Raw genomic sequence first — 21026 nt, 5'->3', positions numbered from 1 at the left:
TCCAAGCAAGTTCATAGGAAAGAGAAAAAAATACCTTTTTCTGCAGTCCTTCGGGGGTTTCTTCATTACAACTAGTAATCAGCTTTTTCAATTCATTAAAAGGTGGGAAACTCGCAGATTGCTTACGTTTATTTTCACAACCTTGTAATTCTCTTCGTTTTGCATTTCTTGCATCTCGCGCTGATTTAAATTCGATTTGCTCAAACGGATTTATTTTTATTCCATACTCCTTAAAACATTTCTCCATCAATAGACTAGCTGTGACGTTCCAGATGGTTTTAACAGTGTGTTCTTTGTATTCCTCTCCATTTTGTTTACGCATGTTGTAAGCCCAGCTTTTTAAAATAGATGCAAGTTCCGAGATTGGAGTATCTCGATCCATGTTATAATGTTTTTCCGCACAAATAGATATAAATTGTTTCCAAATGTACTTATTACTTTTTGCGGTGTTTGTCACATTAAATAAATCAGTCAACAGGAATATTTATTATGATTCCATGACGACGTGAAATTATCGCTGTAAGTTTTTTTGAAAATTATCGAATTACCGTTTATTAATAACTTTTTTGCCCTATGGCGTTGCTATGGATGAGTGAAATAATCCTGTAAATATCGTAGTGTTAAAACATGCTAAATACTGTTTCATCAGAACACACTTTCAATTAAGATGAGCTATGATATTTTAACAAATCAAGCTCATGTGGGCAAAATATTCCATCTACCAATGAAAATATTGTCCACCTTCAAAAAATCACCTTGCAACTACAGTTTATTTAAATGTAATAATTTTATACATCTAATGCCTTGGTGTATACCAATTTTGATGTTTAAATGCGGTTTATGTGATCGAAATATGGAATGGGCATGAACGAGGTTTGTAATAAAAATTTATAATTGTGTATTCCTCGTAGACCGGTTGACCTCAACCAAAGGTTGCTTGCAAATGCGAATTCTATTTAGTGGAATTATTTGTTTCTGATATCAATGGAAGGTTCGTTGTTTTCTTTGATCAAAAACGTCGAACTGTAGATGAGACATAAACGAGCATTTGGATGTTACTACTAATGACATTGAAATTATCATAATCTGCTTAAAACCATGTCAGAGGTCGGTCGCAAGCGTCATTATAATGTAATCGATTTTTAACCAATGTCAATTAAATAAATTGCTAGTGACCAGTTTAAACAGAAATGAAAGTTAATTTGATCATGAACAATGTAAGCTTCAGATTCTACGTTTCTGTGACGAGTAGGGACGATACAATACTGAGAGAGTATCGATACTCACTCAAATGAGTAGTAAAAAAATCGTCTTTCAATACTGTTCATAACAGTATTCTGAAAGTATCGGAACCATTACCTGCTCATAATTTTATTAACTGACTCTATGTATAATCATCATAAACACATTTTAAGTATACATTTTCGATGAGTTTTTCAAGACCGAAATTTTCAAAACCGACTCAAATGAGGGTTCTCAAAAAAGGTTTCCCAAAAAATCAGTTGCTGCAAATATTTCGGGGACAAGCTTTTTTTATTGGGCGTTATAGCAGCACCAGCTTTAGGAAATAGACATTCACTTATAAAAGTTAGGAAATACCGTTTGCATGTCTCCCAATGGGTCACTTTTCAAAAATATTATTCAGTTTCATATTGGTTTAACATCGTCAATAAGTTTTAAAACTGACTGTTCAGAACCATTAATACGTATCTTTTTTATTCAACGCACAATTTTACGAACCTTAGATATAGCTGTTTTCACACTTGGTCATTTTAAAGCATCTTCAACTTGTGATTTATTGTGTGAGCCAAACAGGGCAAATATTTCATTGAGCGTACGAGTAGCTAGATAGAGCATATGCATTTTACTATTTTGAAGAAACCTCGCTCGTTCATTGTTTCTGTCCAAATGTTCAATCTGAGACAAATATTGCCAATCTTTGACAATTTAGCTGTAGCTATAGGCTCATATTTTTCTTGGGTAATTTTTTTAAATAAGCTGCACTAGGGGGCACTGCTAAATAAGGGTGTCATAATGCATATTGATCTAATTGATCAAATGCAAAGAAGCAAAAGAAGGCGTGGAAAATGTTGAGAAACAGGAAAAAACCAGTAAATGAGGAGATACAAGTAAACAATATCAGCCCAGAAGAATTCCAAAGAACTATAGGGGACTAACCTTACTGAGCGCTGTTCTTAAAATCTTCACAAAAATATTGGCACATCGAACAAAAATTAGGAATATGCGAAGAACAGCAGGGTTTTCTCCAAAACAGATCCACCATAGACGCAATCTTTATATTGAGACAATTAGCAGATAAAGGGATTGAATACGACACGCCAGTATTTATGTGCATGGTCGGCCTAAAACAAGCATTCGATTGAGTAAGGCTAACAGACATCGAAAATATTCTACACCTCCATGGCCTAGATAACAGATATATCTGCATAACAAAAGATCTGAATAGGAACGGCAAAACGCGAATCAAAGTTAACCAGAAACTAACACAAGAAGTACATTTAAAAACAGGAATACGGCAGAGTGACAGTTTAAGCTCCACACTTTTCAATATAATAATGTACGAGATTATCGAGGAAGTTAAACGAGTAGGAGTAGGAATCCGAATGACCCACAAATCTTTAAATATATTGTGTTATGCAGATGATGCCGCATTAACATCAGAAAATGAAGATGACCTGCAACGGTTACTATTTAGATTTAAACAAACGGCAGAACGATATAATATGACTATCTCCACGGAGAAAACACAATCCATCGCCATATCTAAAGAACCCATCCGTTGTAAGTTGGCAGTCGATGAGAAGACAATAGAGCAAGTGATAAAGTTTGACTAATGTCCGCAAATATCTAGTAGCAGGAATCTGATCGAGGAAACGAGGGCAAATACAATGAAGGCATCGAGAATCTCAGGAAGCTTGCGAGACGTCATCTGGAACAATAAATTCATGTCAACTGAGAGTAAAGTGAGAATCTACAAGACTTGTGTRAGACCAATTCTTACGTATGCATYGGAMACTCGAGCGGAAACATCTAGAACGAAAYAACTAATGAGGTKCGCCGAAAYGAAAACRCTAAGAACARTCAAAGGAGTAACACTAARGGATCAAATACKGRSCAGTACYATAAGAGAAGAATTACAGGTGGACGATKATAGTTAKATGGGTGAGATCAAGAAGACGGCAATGGAGAGATCACGTAGATGGAATGGAACAAGATAGAATTGCGAAATGGGCTAAAGACCACATACCACAAAGTAGAAGACACCCAGGACGGCCACCCAAGAGGTGGTATGAAAGTTGGACATCAGGATCAACTGAGGCAAGAGCAGAAATAACAGGACAAGTCCTATATCAAGAGGAAGAAGAAGAAGATCGAATTGATCTAGTCGTAAATATGGTACCATATAAAAGTCAGGCTGGGTCAATAAGGGTGACATAACTCACTATTTTCGGTTCAGTTAAGACGATTGACAACAGTCTTGACTGTGACAGTGTTTACAGTTTTGATAATTTGATTATTTACGACGAAACGATACGTATTGGTATCGAAAAAACGATTCAATTACCAAAACATGTACTCGGTGTTGAAACAAAAGTATCGAATACCTACTTGTATTGAATCATCCCTAGTGACGAGTCATAATTAAAACAGGCGTTTTATGGACAGGAATTGGAATTTCTAACAATAGCGACCTTAAAACGCCATAAACGTGTTATATTTATCAAAAGTATGTTCTTATCGTTACTATCTTATCAACGTTATTAAATTTGCTAAGTGTGAAAATGTTCAGGTAGAGTACATTTTAAGGCTTCAATTGCGTAAAATGTATTTAAGAATTGGTCCTTAAGGGCGCGGCCATTTTTATTGTAGCAAATGTGTGGGACAGAAAAGATCTACCGCATGCGTACCGCAAGGCAAAAATTCTGATAATAAATTCAAATTAATAAGAAACTTAATACTGAAAGTGACACTGTTTAAGATACTCCTAATAATGTTCTACTTTTAAAAGTTTTTTTAAAATCGTCACTCGTATTGTGCTTTATTATTGCGATTGCTTTTGCTATATACGTGCTCTGTGAAGTTTTCAATATTTAAAAATAATGGAGAAAAAATCGTTCTGTAGCATTGTTAGTTTCAGTTGAATAAAAACCAAACTTATATACCAAACCAAATATCATAGTTAGAAAAGAACGTTCTGTTTAGAAAGTATTGTGTAAGATTTCATAAAATAAATTGTTTTAAACTTATTATATTCTTATCCTTCCTGTGTCTCAGTCAAAGTGTGAAGTAAAAATTTTGAATATCGTTTATTTTATTACGTTTCGGCGAGACAACAGCGCCATCATCAGATTTAAAATTTATACAAACTACAAACACCAATTCACAATTAAAACATGTACAAAAACTATAATTTATAAAACGTTAAAACATTCATCACTTCTTGAGGGAAAAATCCTTCCTTTTGGGAGAGAAAAATATTTGAAAAACTTACCTCATAATTGGTAAACATTACGTTCTTTTAGGTCTTTGCTTTCGACATAAGAATATAATAAAAATTACACGCAGTCAGGAAAATAAATCAAAATTGTTTTAAACTTTTATTTCGTTGTCATTTAAATGCATTTATAGTAGATAGTAGTAAGTGTAGCTTCACTTTCCTTTCCACTGAATTGTTTCTCTTTTGTTAATCTTTTTCAATTATTTTACTTCTTCAAATAGTTTAGTGACTATGAGTAAGCTATGTTCGAAGCAAATAAAAAAACATCAATTATTCCGGTATCGGTCAAGAAACCGTCCCTTATATGAAAACGATTAATTGGCCCGTAACCCATCCTGAGTGTTTGCTTAGTGTTGCTAGGTGTAGGCGGTACAAATGTGGACAGAATTCGGCTTTTATATTTAAATATTTGATGATTTGACTGGTCTTAAATATATATTTGCAGACTCGCAAAGTCGATGCTACAGGTTTAGAATGTTCTAGATATAATCTTCTAAAATCCCTTGCCAAACAGTAGTTTAATATTGCTCTTTGTATATTAGTCAATTAACATCAGTGATTCCAAATAAAGACAGAATGTACAAAATGTACACATGTATATTTTCTGTGGCCTTTGCTGATTATATTATCATATATTTGGTAAACTTTGTGTCTTACCTCACATTTGAAGCACGTGTGATTATCGTAAAGTCCAATATCTAAAGTTCAGCGGAAAGAAGCATGAAAGATAATAATTGTGACAATGAGTCAACACTGAGCTTTCGGACTGTTTTATCTCGTTTTTAAACCCACTTATCATAATTATAATATAAATTATCAATGGAATTTTATGTGTTTGTTTGATCGGCAAACAATGGGTTTCCAGATAATAACACTTTGATTAAAATGTGTGAAAATCGGTTTTAGAAAAAACATTTTCTTTCTCTTACACACATTTCTATTTTAACACGCTAAATACCACAAAAGATGCAACGTGAATAAGTTTGAAATAGATCGAATAAGTATTTACTAGATTATTTCACTCATCCATAGCAACGCCATAGGGCAAAAAAGGTATTAATAAACGGTAATTCGATAATTTTCAAAAAAACTTACAGCGAATATTTTTTAATACACTTTTAATTTTATTACTTATGTTTATTAAATATAATTTGAATATGTTAGGTACCTCAGAAAGGCATTTTATGTCTAATTCAACATGAAAAGACACCTGTCAAATATTTTTCGTAAACAATGCAATTATCGTTAAGTGATAATTGCACACTGTGCAATTACCGCTGTAATTTTTCGATAATTGCTTCAAACGGGCAGATTATCATACGAAGGAAATATTCGGGGGTAATACCACGAGTGCTTTAAAATTACCGATAATTTTTCACGATTGCATGTTTTCCATAGTTTCACGAGTCCGTAGGACGAGTGAAATTTGCAAGGAAAACATGCCAGAGTGAAAAATTATATGGTTAATTTTAAAGCTCGAGTGGTATTTAGTGAGATTATTTCTCGAGTTAAATTCCAGAATATATTTGACATCAATCACTTTAAATAAATCAGTCGACAGTGATATTTTTTATGATTACATGACGACGTGAAATTATTGGGGGTAATACCACGAGCACTCGTGGTATTACCCCCGAATATTTCCTTCGTATGATAATCTGCCCGTTTGAAGTGTGCAATTATCGAAAAATTACAGCGGTAATTGCACAGTGTGCAATTATCCACTCAGCGATAATTGCATTGTTTACAAAAAATATTTGACAGGTGTCTTTTCATGTTAAATTAGACATAAAATGCCTTCCTGACATACCTAAGATATTCAAATTATATTTAATAAACATAAGTAATAAAATTAAAAGTGTAATAATATACAATAGAAATAAAATGAATACACATTAACTTTGTTTACTCAGGAAATATTCATAAAAATTACACTCGTGCATGAAAATAAACGGATAATTTTGCATTCGAGCTTGTTGTCTTGTAAAAACTGCATTCGTTTATTTTCACATTGGAACGAAAAAGCCCTCCTCCTTCGGAGTCGGACTTTTGCGCCACAATATGAAAATAAACTCATGCAGTTTTTAGACAACAAGCTTTCAGGCAAAATTATCGGTAATTTTGAAGCACTTGTGCAATTACCCCCGATAAGTTTTTATCCAAACCAATGATAATTAATAAATACTTAACACAAGCAGCTGTAATATTTTTGTTGCCCGAAAAGTTAGGGGTTCTTAAATATGCTGTTGAACTGGACTTAGACTTAACGAAAATGTAGAAGTTCAAAGTTAATAAAAAGTTATTAAATATACTTCGTATGAGTGGTGTTTGTCTTGATTTGAAGCTTCTGTTCTAGTAGAAGAAAAGTATGCCGTAAAATAAAATAATATTCTAAACTGAGTTAAACTTGAGTAGCGAGTACTGAGTAGTTTGACTATCGTTACAGTGTGATATACATATATGTATAACATCTATCTAATTAGCCTTCTTCCGTCCATCTTTGGACGTATGCCTCCCCCAGTCTTTTCCACTCCACTCCTGTTTGTAGCCATGTTCATCCATCTATTTCCGGAGTGCTTCTTCAGGTCCACCTCATTTGGGGTCTTCCTCTATTTCTTTATTTTCCCAGGGTCTTCAGTTTAGAATACATTTGTTCCATCGTTCGCCTTTTTGCCTGATATTTGACCGGCGAATTTCCATATCAATGTTGTTATATCTTTTCTAATATCTCTTTGTTCTCCAATTGTTCTCCAATTCTTCCAAATCTCAGTGTTCGTCATGGTTTTAGTTTTGGCGTAGTTCATATTAAGACCTATATTTTTATAATAGGAATTGGTGTGTACACACTGGATGAAATCAAAGAATCGGTCTTTTTTGCATTGAAGTTGTATTGAAGTGTGTTTACACACCTATATTTTTAGCGGCTGTATCCATTTCTTTCAGCATTTCGGTCAGTTCTTCTTTCTTATCTGTTATTAAGGCGATATCATCCGCGTATCTTAGGTTGTTAAGGTATTGTCCACATATTTTTATACCTTCTTTCTCCCAGTCTAATTTCTTTAAAACATCCTCTAGGGCCTGGTTAAAAAGTTTAGGTGATATTGTCGCCCTGTCTGACACCTCTTATGTGTATTGGTCTTGTTCCCTCATGGATTATAATTGTTGTTGCTTCGCTATATATGTTGGTTGTTAAGTCTAAGTGTGTCGCAGTCTATTCTGCTTTTAATTAGCGAGCTTTTCACTGCCCAGTGTTCACAACTATCAAAAGCTTTTTCGAAGTCGATAAACGCAACATCTTTCTAATAGGATTTTCATTGTTAATAGGTGGTTGGTCGTGCTGAAACCCTTGCTGACGCGGGCGTGTTCTTTCGATTGTTATCTGTCGAATTTTCTTGTTAGCTTAGTGATTAGCATTTTTGTGCTTATAAACTACATTAAGCAGAGGTATATTATGATGGCTCATTCGAGTTATTTAGGAGAGTATGGAGAGAATCAACCATAGTTTTTCACCATATTTTAATATTTCTACCCTTATTCGATTGTTTCATACAGCAACTATATATTTTTCTATAACATATTAGGAACTAAAATGACCATAACAAAAACTGAACTAAAATTACTGTTAAGATTAGGCGAGTGATAGCGAGAAAATTTCAGGTGACGTATTTGTGGAAACAAACATTTTTTATTTCATAATGGGCTATTTACCGAACCGAATACATTCTGAACAACTATAGATCTCCATTTTAAGATTCCTCATAGGCGTAACCGTACTAAAAATGTCGCCGACAAGAAAATGAAACTATTATCAATTAGGAAAAGAAGTTGAAGCCATTAAATGGGACATTGTAGGGCTATGCGAATACACGTCGAAAAGGTGAAACATATACACAATTAGGATCTGGACATGCGTTCAATCAAAATAACTCAGATGCTCACTATACAAACGGCGGTGTAGCATTTCTCATCAATTAGAAAATCAAACATTACGAGAGGGTTGTGTCCAAGAGTGGATGAATAACGGCTGACATAGATGAAGAAGATGTATTTTCATTGTTTTTTTTTCACTTTATAGATATTAATATAATAAATTAAAAGATTTGATAGCAAGAACACTTTTGTAATTATTTACTAATTGATGCTTTGTTTCAGAACCGAAGGAACGAGAGGTGAAATTATGATGAATGATCGAGTGAGGAATCTGAGCAAGTTTAGGAAATTATCTGCTTACATCATGCAAGACAACCAGCTGCATGGGAATCTGACTGTGAATGAAGCCATGAATGTGGCATCCAAGCTAAAGATCGGAAATAAGTCTGCAAAGGACAGGGAAACCATTGTAAGATCACTATAATATATATATATCATAATATGTTGTTTGAAAGAGTTAGTTTGAAAAGATTCGATCAATAGAATTCAACTAAATGCACAAGTTAAAAGTCACAATGAGGCGTGAAAAATACTGATTGATTTAGTTTAAGTTCGTGAAATCAATGGGATCAAATGCTTTAACATGGAGGGCACGTACAGAGTGATCCAAACTTGACGCCCAAGGTCTACTGTGCCAAAACGAAAACTGATAAAGTCTAAACCTAGGGTCTCAAATGTGATGATGTGAGGTACACTTTCAGCGAAAAGAAAAAAATATAATAATAAATTCAGAAATGGCATTAATGACGGCATCGACAACTTTTTCCCAGAAACAAGTGCTGATCACCTAAAACCAAAAAAAATAAGCAGCATGTGGAAACATTTTCCGGGAGGTGTTGAATAAAGTTACCGTACAGGAAGTTAGAAGAAGATATACAAAATAAGTTGAAGAAGATCACAGAGAAAATCGATTTTAGAAAGCATCAATTTACATTTCAAATCATTTTTAGTCCGGACTTATTCTGTTTTTGGTTTGATTACATCATTTTTTCCAATGATATTTGGAAATTAAATTACCTTCCACATTTAGTTATGGGTTTTATGATTGTCAGTTGTTTTTCAATGAAATACTTGATTTAAATCCGGTTTGCGTGATTTATTGGACGCGTCATTTTTTTCCCAATTCGAAGGCTTATCATTCTTAAGCGAAAATAGGAAGAGAATTTTTTAAAATAAAAGTTAATTGCAATCCTACGGGCTACCTAGGTGTGAAACAATATTGGTATGTTTCTGGGAAAAAGTGGTCGATGACGTCGTTAACGCCATTTCTGAATTTACAATATTATTATCTTATTATTACCTTAGAGCATCGTATATGAGATAATAGGAATTTAATTATCAGTTTTGGTTCTGGCACAGTAGACCTTGGACGTCAAGTTTGGATCACCCTGTACATTAAGTATAGACACTTTGAAAATCATTGGTTTTAAAGCATAAAAATTGGAAAACACATTTTCATGTAGACAAAAAAATTCTTACACCTACAAATTGATATAATTTTTGGCATAGTGATTGGTCGTCCGAGGCCAAATAGTACATTCACTGGATTGAAACAAAACTCATCCGTTACATTGTTGCAAATGACTGAATAATTATATGTAACTAATTAATAAGTCTAATTTTGAAATTTTATTACGAAGATAATTTTTTTGATAACATATGGACAAACTAATTGATATTTCAAAACTTTCCTAATTAGCAGGCTCATTACTAAAGTAGCTGGGATCGTAGGAAATTTGAATACACTTGCCAATTAGCGCTGTTTCGTTAAACTAAAATACTTTACTAGTAATATGAGCATGTAAAAAATATTTGCATTCAGTCCGAGAATATTATTTTAAATCCACATCAACTCTTCAAATTCTTATTGCGAAATGGCATCACTGCATTATTTTTGTCTTCAATACTTGCTTTAGTCATTGACATCATGAAAGTTCGCAGCAACTCAAAGAAAAAGCTGAGATGGGAGAGGGAGATGATACTGCTCAGATTAATAATTTTGTTTCTTAAATAAAAAAAATAGGTAATGAAGTTTGAAAAATGTTATACATTAAGTATAAATGCTGCACTGTATAAAATAATACTAAATTTTATAACAAAAGCTTTCATCCAACAAATTACACTTGATTAGTCCGAAATGTGAAACAGAGGTTATTCCCTTCAAATCCGTATTCTATGTATATTGTTAATACCTCTGTGAGAGGAACAATTGATTTAATCTAGTAGGTACTAGGTACATTCTAAAAGCCACAAGAGCTGAAATTTGGTAATACAGTAGTCAGCAGGAGGCGTTTTAATGTTTGTTGATAACATAATGAATGTCAACAAGGTCTCAGCTTTTGTGGTATTATTTTACGTGTGTGGGAGGCTGCCGCAGCTATACTTCACATTCACTTGCTAGTGATACCAAATAAAGGTTAGGAAACATTTGCAGCTTTTGTGAAATGACTACCCTTAAACGGTGCCGGCTCCCGCACTATTACTTTACTTTTTTCAGTCCAACTTTAGTCATAACTTATTTGTTACAATGTCCAACATAAAGTCTTAGTCCTGTCTTAAAGCATGAATAAAATACTAGCTATTTACACGCATTAAAATTAATTACTAATATTTAAACAATCGAGACTGCGCATCGCAACTGGTTCAAACAGTTCTACACGATCTCACAGAAAGGACTTACGCCTCTCGGCAGCCCACCCAGCTGAAGCCATAGGGCCATGTTTGCACCACTCCCAGCCAAACCACCATTTCCCGCACTCGGGGATTGGTGGTTGAGAACGCCTCGCGGTGCTGTCGAAGAGCGACCCCAGGCAGTTACAGAGGCTACGACCGAACCGCCCCTCCACCTGGCCCCAGGCACTCAACCACACCCATAGTCGCAGATTCCCCCCGTCCATCTAGTCGAAGTCATCGTCGCTGACGATGACTTCAGCATACTCTACAAGCATACTAACCATACTCCCATCTCTCCATGCCACTCAAGCGCCAGCAGGGATCCTCCGGAGCTAAATTCTCACGCGCAGCCTCCGTGACTAGTTTCATACACAGCGTTCTGGCGTGCCGAGCCGTCTCAGCACCCAGACCACATTTACACTCACTACAGCCCGTTATTGTAAACCTGTGTAAGTAAGCACGGAAATTTCCGTGCCAGTTGCAAGCTGCAGTGCCTTTCTATTCAAACCCCTTTCCCACTCTGTCACACACCTCATATAATTCTCTCTCACTCTCACTACTGGACCAGAGCCTCTGCCGCTCGTCCATGGCCCAGAACCGCATCCGACTTCTGACCTGCCCTTTGGCTATTTGTGTCGGGACTGCCACCACGGGTGTACCCCAGAGCGCACAGCTGGCTACCTCATCCACGGCGACTGCACCAACGGATCACATGCGAGCTTCCCACTGCACTGTGACCCCCATACCACCATCCCTCATCGCATGCAACGTCCTCTGCACCCCAACCTCTTCCACAGACTGTGATTTATAATCATTAATTGCAAAAGGGCCATCCCTCGAGTCTGTCCACACTACCGCACAATCACCCCTTATACAAAGAGACTTCAAATTCATCAGGGCCTTTCCAATTGCTGCGATCTTTACGTCATTCACACTCTTACCACCCCATTCAACCCATTCATCACTAACCCACTCTCACACTCGCTCCTACCTACACACCACACACCAATAGCCCCTTTCACACCTGCCGCATCACACCACGCATTCCAAACGGTGTTCTCCCCCTGAATCGTTCCTCATCCTGCAGCATTTTGTAGCCGCTTATGCGGAGGGACCCGCTTCGACTCCCTCGCCATTCCAACTTTAACTCTCCATCCGTGTTCTCTATAAAATCTATGCCTGTCCAAACACTAAAGCCAGACCGGGGGGACCCGTACACGACCTGCAGGGCCTCCGTAGAGGTCGTCCGGTACACCCTTCCTATTCCAAGAAGTAGAACGCCTTGCCTCCATATTTCAGACGCATACAAGATTGCACTCTTCACCACTCTCTCATAAATCATCCACACCACATTATTCGTCGCCAGTCCCCTCCTCCTCATAATCCCTCGAATCTTCTCACACACTGTACCCACTCTCACTCTCACATACTTGGCATGTTCCCGGACTATTACTTAAAATAAATTGAATTCTATATATTTTTTGTCTTAGGATAAATTAAATACATAGATATTATTTTTTAAATATTTTGGTAGCTTTGACGCAGGACATTTGATCATTGAAATTAAGTACTTCATGCGGAATGTAAATCATGAAATGTTTCTAAAATGATTATGACCTCAAAAAATATAGTCAAATTAAACATTTCACAAGGGTTTCAATATTTTGAAATTCAAATTCGTTAGCGGTTAGTCAGCATTATCAAAGAATGATAAAATGAATTAAGCATTTGATACTTAAATCCATTATTGTCGGTAAAGTAATAAATAAACTACCCATTATTCCATTCTATTATTCAAGAATTTAAAGAAAATATTAAAACAATATTATTATCTTCACATGCAGAGCACTTTGCCTCAATTACAAGTTCTCTAGCAAGTACTCCAGTAATTCTTCTTCAGCCTTTGTTGGTCCAGTGTTGGATGTAGGCGTCGTCCAGTCTTTTCCATCTCTATCTCTGGCTGTTCTCAACAACGAAAAATAAAAAGAAATGGGGTTGAGGATCCCTATTTCTTTTTATTTTTCGTTCAGGTATTGCAGTATTCGCTTTAATTCTTCGATGTCCGGTGGGTTGGGTTCCAAAGGTGGGGTGCCACAAACACTCTAATAAGTAGGCAACTTTATTTGGAATTGAGCAAGTGTCCACATTCCATGGAACTTGAGTATCAAACAAACATATCTGAGTTGAAAAAAAAACAACTGTCTATTGTTTCTAAAAAATTTCATGTTCTGCTCATTAGCATTGCATTTTTCAATGGCATTGTTGACACTTACACAAAACCGCTTGTCCTTGCTTTTATTGGAGAATGGGCTTCATAATTATACCTTAGGAACGCGGACTGATTTTAAAAGTCTCTTAATTTCACTATTTTGCTTTCACAGAAACAATTTTTCTACAAGATAAGAAATGACAACTAGATTTAATCCTGTGATCGATTTAATGAAATGAAATGTATAACAAACAAGTGGAAGTTTTAATAAATGTACCAGAGAGATGTTTACATTTGCACTTAAACGGCTTTGATCATATTTTTTTCAATTTACAGATAATGAATGATCAACTAGAAATTTAAATACAATAGAAAAACTAGTGCTTTCAAAAATAGGTACTAAAATATAGATTAACTATAGTAAGTGCTAATGTAGTGGCTAGTTCGACTCTAGTGCAAATGATGTTGATTGAGTTCATAATATTTGGAAAGACTACAATTATTTATTTATATTTAAATACGTTTGTTGTTGTAGATTGCAGAGATCCTTGACACCTTAGGGCTGCTCGATCATAGAACAACAATGACAAGTGGTTTGTCTGGAGGACAGAAGAAAAGATTATCCATTGCATTAGAATTGGTCAGCAATCCCCCAATCATGTTCTTTGATGAACCCACTAGCGGTCTGGATTCATCGTCTTGCTTCCAATGCATTTCTCTGCTTAAAACCTTGGCCGCCGGTAAGCACATACATTCATCATTGTGTTGAAAATAATGCTGAATCGACCGATTTCAGGCGGTAGAACCATTATCTGCACCATTCACCAGCCTAGTGCCAGACTGTTCGAGATGTTCGATCATTTGTACACTTTGGCGGATGGGCAATGCGTCTACCAGGGCTCTACTACCCGGTTGGTAGAATTCCTGGGTCGCTTAGGCTTGCAGTGTCCTCCGTACCATAATCCTGCATCATATATCATTGAGGTAAGTTTAGAATTTCGATGAAAATGTGTCGCACCACTGGCCGCAGTTTTCCTGTAGTGCGCTACTTAATCCTGTTGCGATTCCTTTGTTCTTTCCTTCGCTGTTTTGAGCAGCATTTGACTTTTATGTGGCAGAGCTGTGCTCCGCCGCAGCCATGACTTCCACTCTCTTCCAAAAGTGTTGGTTCCTGGTCAGACGTTATGTCCGACCCGGAATGTGGAAAGAGGGAGCTAATCGTGGGGTTAGAGGCCCCCTTGGTTTTGTGTTCAGGCAATTTTAGAACCTTTTCTTCTTTTTGTTGTGTTTCCATGGGACAGTTGGGTTTCTTTGTTTGTGTTATGTGTGGGTTGTGTGTCCGTTTATATTTCGGTGACTGATGACATGAATCAGGCTACAGACTACGCGCGTCTCTGTGTCCCAGGTGGGCATGGTCGAGTTTGCTCCAGTTCGTAAAGTCCGGCAGCCGCAATTCATATCCCCTCAAGGATGGATGCAGGGTCCTATTCAGTCGCCAGCTGACACTACTCCTAACCTCAAGATTTTTCGCTACTTGATAGGGCAGTCTCCTACGTTGGCTGTTACAAAGGTGGCCCCTGAACTGCTCAGCGGCCCAGGAACTGCCTGCAAACCGGTTGTTACATTGCTACTTTCGAGATAGCACTCCGAACCCGCGGATGGGCGGGGTGAACTCAGCAGCCGCTAGGCTACTCAGTTTACTACGCGACATCAAATACTATAGACCAGTGTCTCCCAAATAGTGGTCCGCGGAATGATTTTTGAGGGTCCGCAAACACATGGCAAAAAATAAACAAAAATAGGCGAACAGGTAAATAGTCAAAAGTGCGTTCCAAATAAAGTTTTTCTGAAGTTTTAAGAATTAAGGTTTAATCTGGCAACACAACAGTGCTAACACATATACAAGTATACTATGGCGTTATCCTGCGGCTATATAGTATTGTAACGTAACGGGTCATAACGTATGCGAGTTGCGACAAGTTAAAAATTGGTTTGAAACAGATGCACAATTTTTAATACATATCCGTTTAGTAGTGACTAGCCGCTAGTGTTTTATTATGGATCGTTGGTTAAAAAGCGGCTCTTAAAAGGTCGCATAAGGAAACTTTGGCAGAAGTTGATGAGATGGAACAACAACCAAGTACTTCTCAGGAGTCAGAAACTCAATTTAAGGCAGATAATTCGAAGCCAAAAAATATTGATAAATTTCGTGGGAAGCTACGAAAATATAATGAAGAATATTTGCAGTTTGGATTTATTGAAAATACCGCCAACGACGAGCTAAGACCACAATGTGTTTTATGTTTTGATGTACTTTCAAATGAAAGTATGAAACCGGCAAAACTTCAACGTCACTTAAAGGGAAAACACCCTGAATCAGTGAACAAACCTGTCGATTTTTTTCAGTTAAAAATGAAAGAACTTACAAAGAGTAAAAACGTAATAGAAAGAGTTGCTTCTGAAAATAAAAACGCCACACTTGTTTCTTTTCAAATAGCGGAATTAATTGCTAAATCTGGAAAGTGCCGCACTATAGCAGAGAGTTTGAGGACGAAATTGTTAAAATGTCAATTTTATTAAGGCCAGACCAATAAACTCTCCGGTTTTTTAAGCAATATGTGAAGAAGCAGGCTTAAACACGTTCAACTCCTTTTACATACAGAAGTACGATAGCTGTCCCGGGGAAAAATTTTGGCTCGAGTTTTTGAACTTCGTGACGAGAGTCGGGTTTTTTTAAATAACAATAAATTTGAATTAGCTGAACGAGTTAACGATTTTTCTTGGGTGTGCTTGACAGCATACTTATCGGATATTTTTGCTTTTTTAAATGAACTCAATCTACAATTACAGGACAAAAGCATACATATTTTGAGGCTAAAGAAAAAATAGAAGCCACCATAAAAAAATTACATATTTGGACTAACCGCGTGGAACAATCATCTTTAAGTACATTTTCTTCTTTAGATTCGTTTTTGAAATCCGAGGAAGAAACTTTACCACAAGAGGTTAAACTTATAATTTGTGAGCATTTGCAGAACATAGCTAAAAGTTTTCGTGAATATTTTCCGGCGCCAAATAATGAAAACTGCTGTATAAGATATCCGTTTGCTACCTCAAGAATTGAACGAAATGCAACTCTTACAGAAAAACAACAAGATCAGCTTGTCGAGTTGTCTTGTACCAGTTCTAAAAAAGACAACGATTTAGTTCAGTTTTGGATTAAAATTAATTCTGATTACGAGCTCTCAGAAAAGGCTATTAAATATTTGATCCCATTTTGCACGACATATTTATGTTAACAGGGTTTCTCTGTATACGTTTTTTTGAAATCAAAACAAAGAAATCGACTGGATGTTGCTTCAGACATAAGACAAAATATTTCAAATATTAGACCTGATTTACAAAAAAAATATGATGAAAAAACCAGTGTTTTGCTGTTTTGCTCATTAAAACTGTTGAAAATGTGTCAGTGATTTTATTTTAATTTTTTATTACTCATGAGTCTTAACAATTATTAATTACAATAATAACATTACCGCATTATAACCGAATAGTTGTTTTATTTTTGTTTTTGTAACGAAACTGTTTCTGAGTGTCCCCATGATACTAGCGTCTGATTTTGGGGGTCCGCAGCTTCGAGACATTTGGGAAACACTGCTATAGACTATATATATAGTCTATAGTATTGGGCGACATGCAGGCGGAGTTAAACGTATGCAATGGTCACTTCATGAAAAGGACGTGATCTTTGCCGAACACCATCGTTATTAGGGCGAATATGTCAAGCTTCCACCATTAAAAATTCAGCCCTCAAGCTTGATCAGATCACTTGCTCGATGCGTCAATTTCTTTTGATTTAGTGTTTTTGTTCGATAAATGAACTATTGTGCCTGCAACTATCATGCGTGAATTTAGAGTAGAATTCATTATCCTGATTTTGGTTCGAAATTCGAAGAGTTTCCCGGCAGAACATCCTGTATTCAATTGCCAAAACAAATAAATTTACATACTTTCCTCTTTACGTTAAACGTAAAAGTAATAAACACTTTCTTTGCTTTACTGGTGCTAGAGGAACCATAACATTTATCTGAAACCTTTACGCTGGATTTATGCAACTCTGCAGTTGGTGCAGTTGCCATGCCTTTGCTGTTGTTCACGTTTGATGATTAGAGCTGGATTTATAGACCCTGCAGTTCGTTCTGTTCGTCGTTCGTGCAGTTGCCGTACCGTTGGCGTTGCTGTTTTTGCGTTTTCATGATTTATATTGTGCAGTTCGCAGTTGCCGACGTTGGAATTTGATTGGTCAGATTGACAGATCAGAAAATGAAGACAATGTCGAGATTGTCTTAATCTAGACGCAGGGTACTTGGTTTTACGTTCATTTTAGTTTCATATTTGCCATTGGATGAAAAGCGTCTTTAGTAACATGCTAGAATTTCTATTTCACCATTATACCAGATGTATTTAGCACGGTCGCAAATTAAGCACACGCATTCAGTTTTTACTGGGCACTTACAGCTTATGTGTCCTAAATAGTACAAACTTTCATAATACGCTGTATTAGCAAGATGCTTAATTCGGGATCCTCAACGAAAATAACTTGATTTGCGATCTTGGCAGAAACATAAACAAGACACTGCCTCGTTTTGACAAATATCACTTAGTCTGACGTGATATGCAACTCTTTCTCTCATTGGTTAAACCGCCAACGGCATGGAAACGTATTAGAAACGACGAACCTCAAGCAACGCCGGGTTTATAAATTGATACGTGCGCGCGCGTATGTTTATATCTCAAACGGCGGCAACTGCGGACTTCGAACGATGAACGGCACCAACTGCAGAGTTTATAAATCCAGCTTTAGAATCTACTGGTTTTATCTCTTGTTTCCTTGTAAAAATCAGCGTAAAAGGAACAGAAATGTTTAATATTGTAGAATAAATCAGATTTCCTCATGTGTACACTTTTACATGAAAAGCAACTAATTACACTAAGGAAAAATTACGGTAAATATTGCAATAAAAGTACAATAGAATTCGTTCTTGTTACAAAGCTTTGTTTAATTAGGTGGCTTGTGGTGAATATGGAAACCACACCAGAACTTTGGTAAACGCCATCAAGAATGGCAAGGAAGATATTCAAAACGGACAGCCTCTTCCTACCTTGGAAATAACTGATGGTTTAAACAACTCCGAAAAATTCACACACGATATCAAGAACACAATCGCTGCAGCTGTCAACAAATCAGACTATAAGTTTGAAAACGAACCCGTTTATAAATCAACTACAATATCTGCATTGCCAAAAGATGTAGTTGATGACATTGCCAAAGGAGGTAGTGTAATCAAATAGCGTGTCGGGGTCCGAGATGACCGAATTTATTATTTTCTAGATGCTGCTAAAGACGACCCGGAAAAGGCCAGTGCCAACTCTGCACTACTGGGGGGCCCCACTGAAGAAACTGCCACTAAAAGATATGGCACTAGCGAGCTGGATCAATTCTTCATTATCTTGAAAAGAACTCTGTTGTTCAGCAGAAGAGACTGGGTAGGTACTTTAAAAACGATGCGCTCTATTACCGGCATTGCTAGCATGATATAACTTTTTACGAAGTCGAATAACAAGAAATATAGTAAGAAGAGTAAAATATGAACAAAAGCTACATTACTTTTCATCTAAATTCAAATTAGTATTTTTTTCAAGTAGTTGTCGGTTGATGGAAGCAATAGTGATTTCTCTTAATAAGCTAAAGATTTGCATTTGGAAGTGTAGGCGTTTAGAAAATGTTTATTTTTGAAGCGAACTTTTTATGACCCGGTGTATACCCAATGCAATTTTTGAAAGCAGATACGAAAACATCTCTGAAAAACCTATCGATTGATATATAATTTATTGTTACATTATTAACCGTTACGCCGCATACCCTGCCCAACTATAGAAGTTAATATCTCAACATCTACTGGACCGAATTGGATCATTTCTTTCTTAAAGAAGCGTCTTTCCGGGTACTATTTTTCCATATTTTCCGATTTTTTTTTCATTCGTAAGTCTCTCTTCACAGGCTTATTTCTTAATAAGCCAAACTTTTTCAAATTAATATAGCATGTTCTTGTTAATATAGCAATTACATATGATAGTTTAAGGGTCCAAGAAGGTGTGAAAGCGCGGGCTTAAAAATATTCATAACTTTGAACCTGGCACAAATTTGAACACATTTGATTTTTTTCTAAATAGGTTAATTAACAATTGCATTATGCAAAAACTGTCCGTACGATCTCAATCGGGCTTGCGGCTCACATTTTGTATTGTAGTAGTAGTCAAGTAATTTTCTCTAAATGTATCGCGTGATTGGGTTATATTTTCATTGTTAGATAAATAATTTAAAATAACTGTTTTTTACCTACTTTTTTTGGACTTTCGAGCATTTTAAAGCGAACATTTCAAATCTACAGCAATTCGCAATTGCTTCAAGTATTGACAACAAAATAGTTACTTTTATAATGTTTCTTTCTTTAACTTTGCATTAAGGACTGTTTGTCGGGTTTTATTAAGTATTGCACAGTAAAAGCGACCAAAACATAAAAGTAAGTAACCAAGAGTAAATAAATGCAAAAAGGTAATAAAATTAGCTATCGCAGTGAAACAGGCAAGTGAAACAAAGCAAAATCACATATAATAAGTACAAGAAGGTGCTGGTCAGCACAAGGAAAAACTGCCAGAATACGGAAGATGTATTATAATTATCAAAATGGTGATTTTTTTCTATATTAATTTAGACTTTCCACTCATCTTGTCGACGACAATTATTGAATTAATAAGTTATAGTTAATTAACGTTTTCGCTGCCCACTTTTTTAAATTGGTTGCTTTAACTACCAATCAATTGGGCTCGTGGGCCAATTAATAAAATTAAAGCAAACTTCTGGTGATAAATTTTAAAATCTACATTAGTTCAACTTAAAACATAAATCAAATGCGTGTGTTATGGTAATATAAAATTGTTTTTGGGATTTATTGTCGAGAAAAAGAGAGTTCAATGCTTATTAATGCATGTAGCTATATGTATGCTGGATCAAATGAGTAAATACAAATGCATTTAGCTTTTTTCTATATTGCCTGCTTTCTATAAATAGTCAGGGATGTTTTGAGTACTGTTTTTAGGCCGCTAGATTTTTATCTATACTGATAATAAGCTTTGACTGACAACGAAAGTGAAGGTCAGTTGGCGCACCCGCCGATTAAGAAAAGTAGTAAAATGTTTCAGTTGAACTGGAATATTATTTACTTATTTATTTATTTAACCAGTTAAAAATTACAAATTAATCTGTAAAGTCTTATGTGGTAATATAATTACCTGTGCATAGGCCTGGCTTACTAAGAATAGTCCTACTGCTAACTTATCTTAAGAACTCGTTAGATTATACAGGGTTGCTCATTAGTGCGTCAAAGTGCGATATCTCAGTAAATATGAAGTTTACAAGAAAATTCGTCCAACGAAAGTTTTTCACATTTAAAAGGTCCACATTCTAAAATTACTTTCCAATATACAGGGTGCATCATAAACGTGTGGTAGTTACCAACTCTGGTTTTTTAAATGAAACCCCCCCCTTTTTTTTGTTATTTTCAGATTGGCCGTTCAATTTTAATTTATGTTTGTTTCAACCGTTTTACCTGAAAAATTTACGATTTCCGAGTT

The 21026-nt window shown here is 35.9% G+C and overlaps 1 protein-coding gene across 2 annotated transcripts in view; it reads left to right on the top strand.

Moving 5' to 3' along the window:
* The window catches only part of LOC109540797 (ATP-binding cassette sub-family G member 4), a 70542-nt gene that overhangs the window by 46117 nt on the left and 3399 nt on the right, over positions 1-21026 (top strand). For both annotated transcript variants that reach the window (XM_048669272.1, XM_048669270.1), the window contains 5 exons: positions 8672-8858; positions 13867-14071; positions 14128-14315; positions 18399-18666; positions 18724-18878. In XM_048669272.1, coding sequence (XP_048525229.1) covers positions 8672-8858; positions 13867-14071; positions 14128-14315; positions 18399-18666; positions 18724-18878 — 1003 coding nt within the window. The remainder of the gene's footprint in view (positions 1-8671; positions 8859-13866; positions 14072-14127; positions 14316-18398; positions 18667-18723; positions 18879-21026) is intronic.

The sequence above is a fragment of the Dendroctonus ponderosae genome, unplaced genomic scaffold (assembly GCF_020466585.1).
Source record: "Dendroctonus ponderosae isolate FM_Combo_2020 unplaced genomic scaffold, Dpon_F_20191213v2 Dpon_F_20191213_1, whole genome shotgun sequence".
NCBI lineage: Eukaryota > Metazoa > Arthropoda > Insecta > Coleoptera > Curculionidae > Dendroctonus > Dendroctonus ponderosae.
Note: the sequence above shows the minus strand (reverse complement) of the source record. Positions and strands in the feature narration are given on the sequence as shown.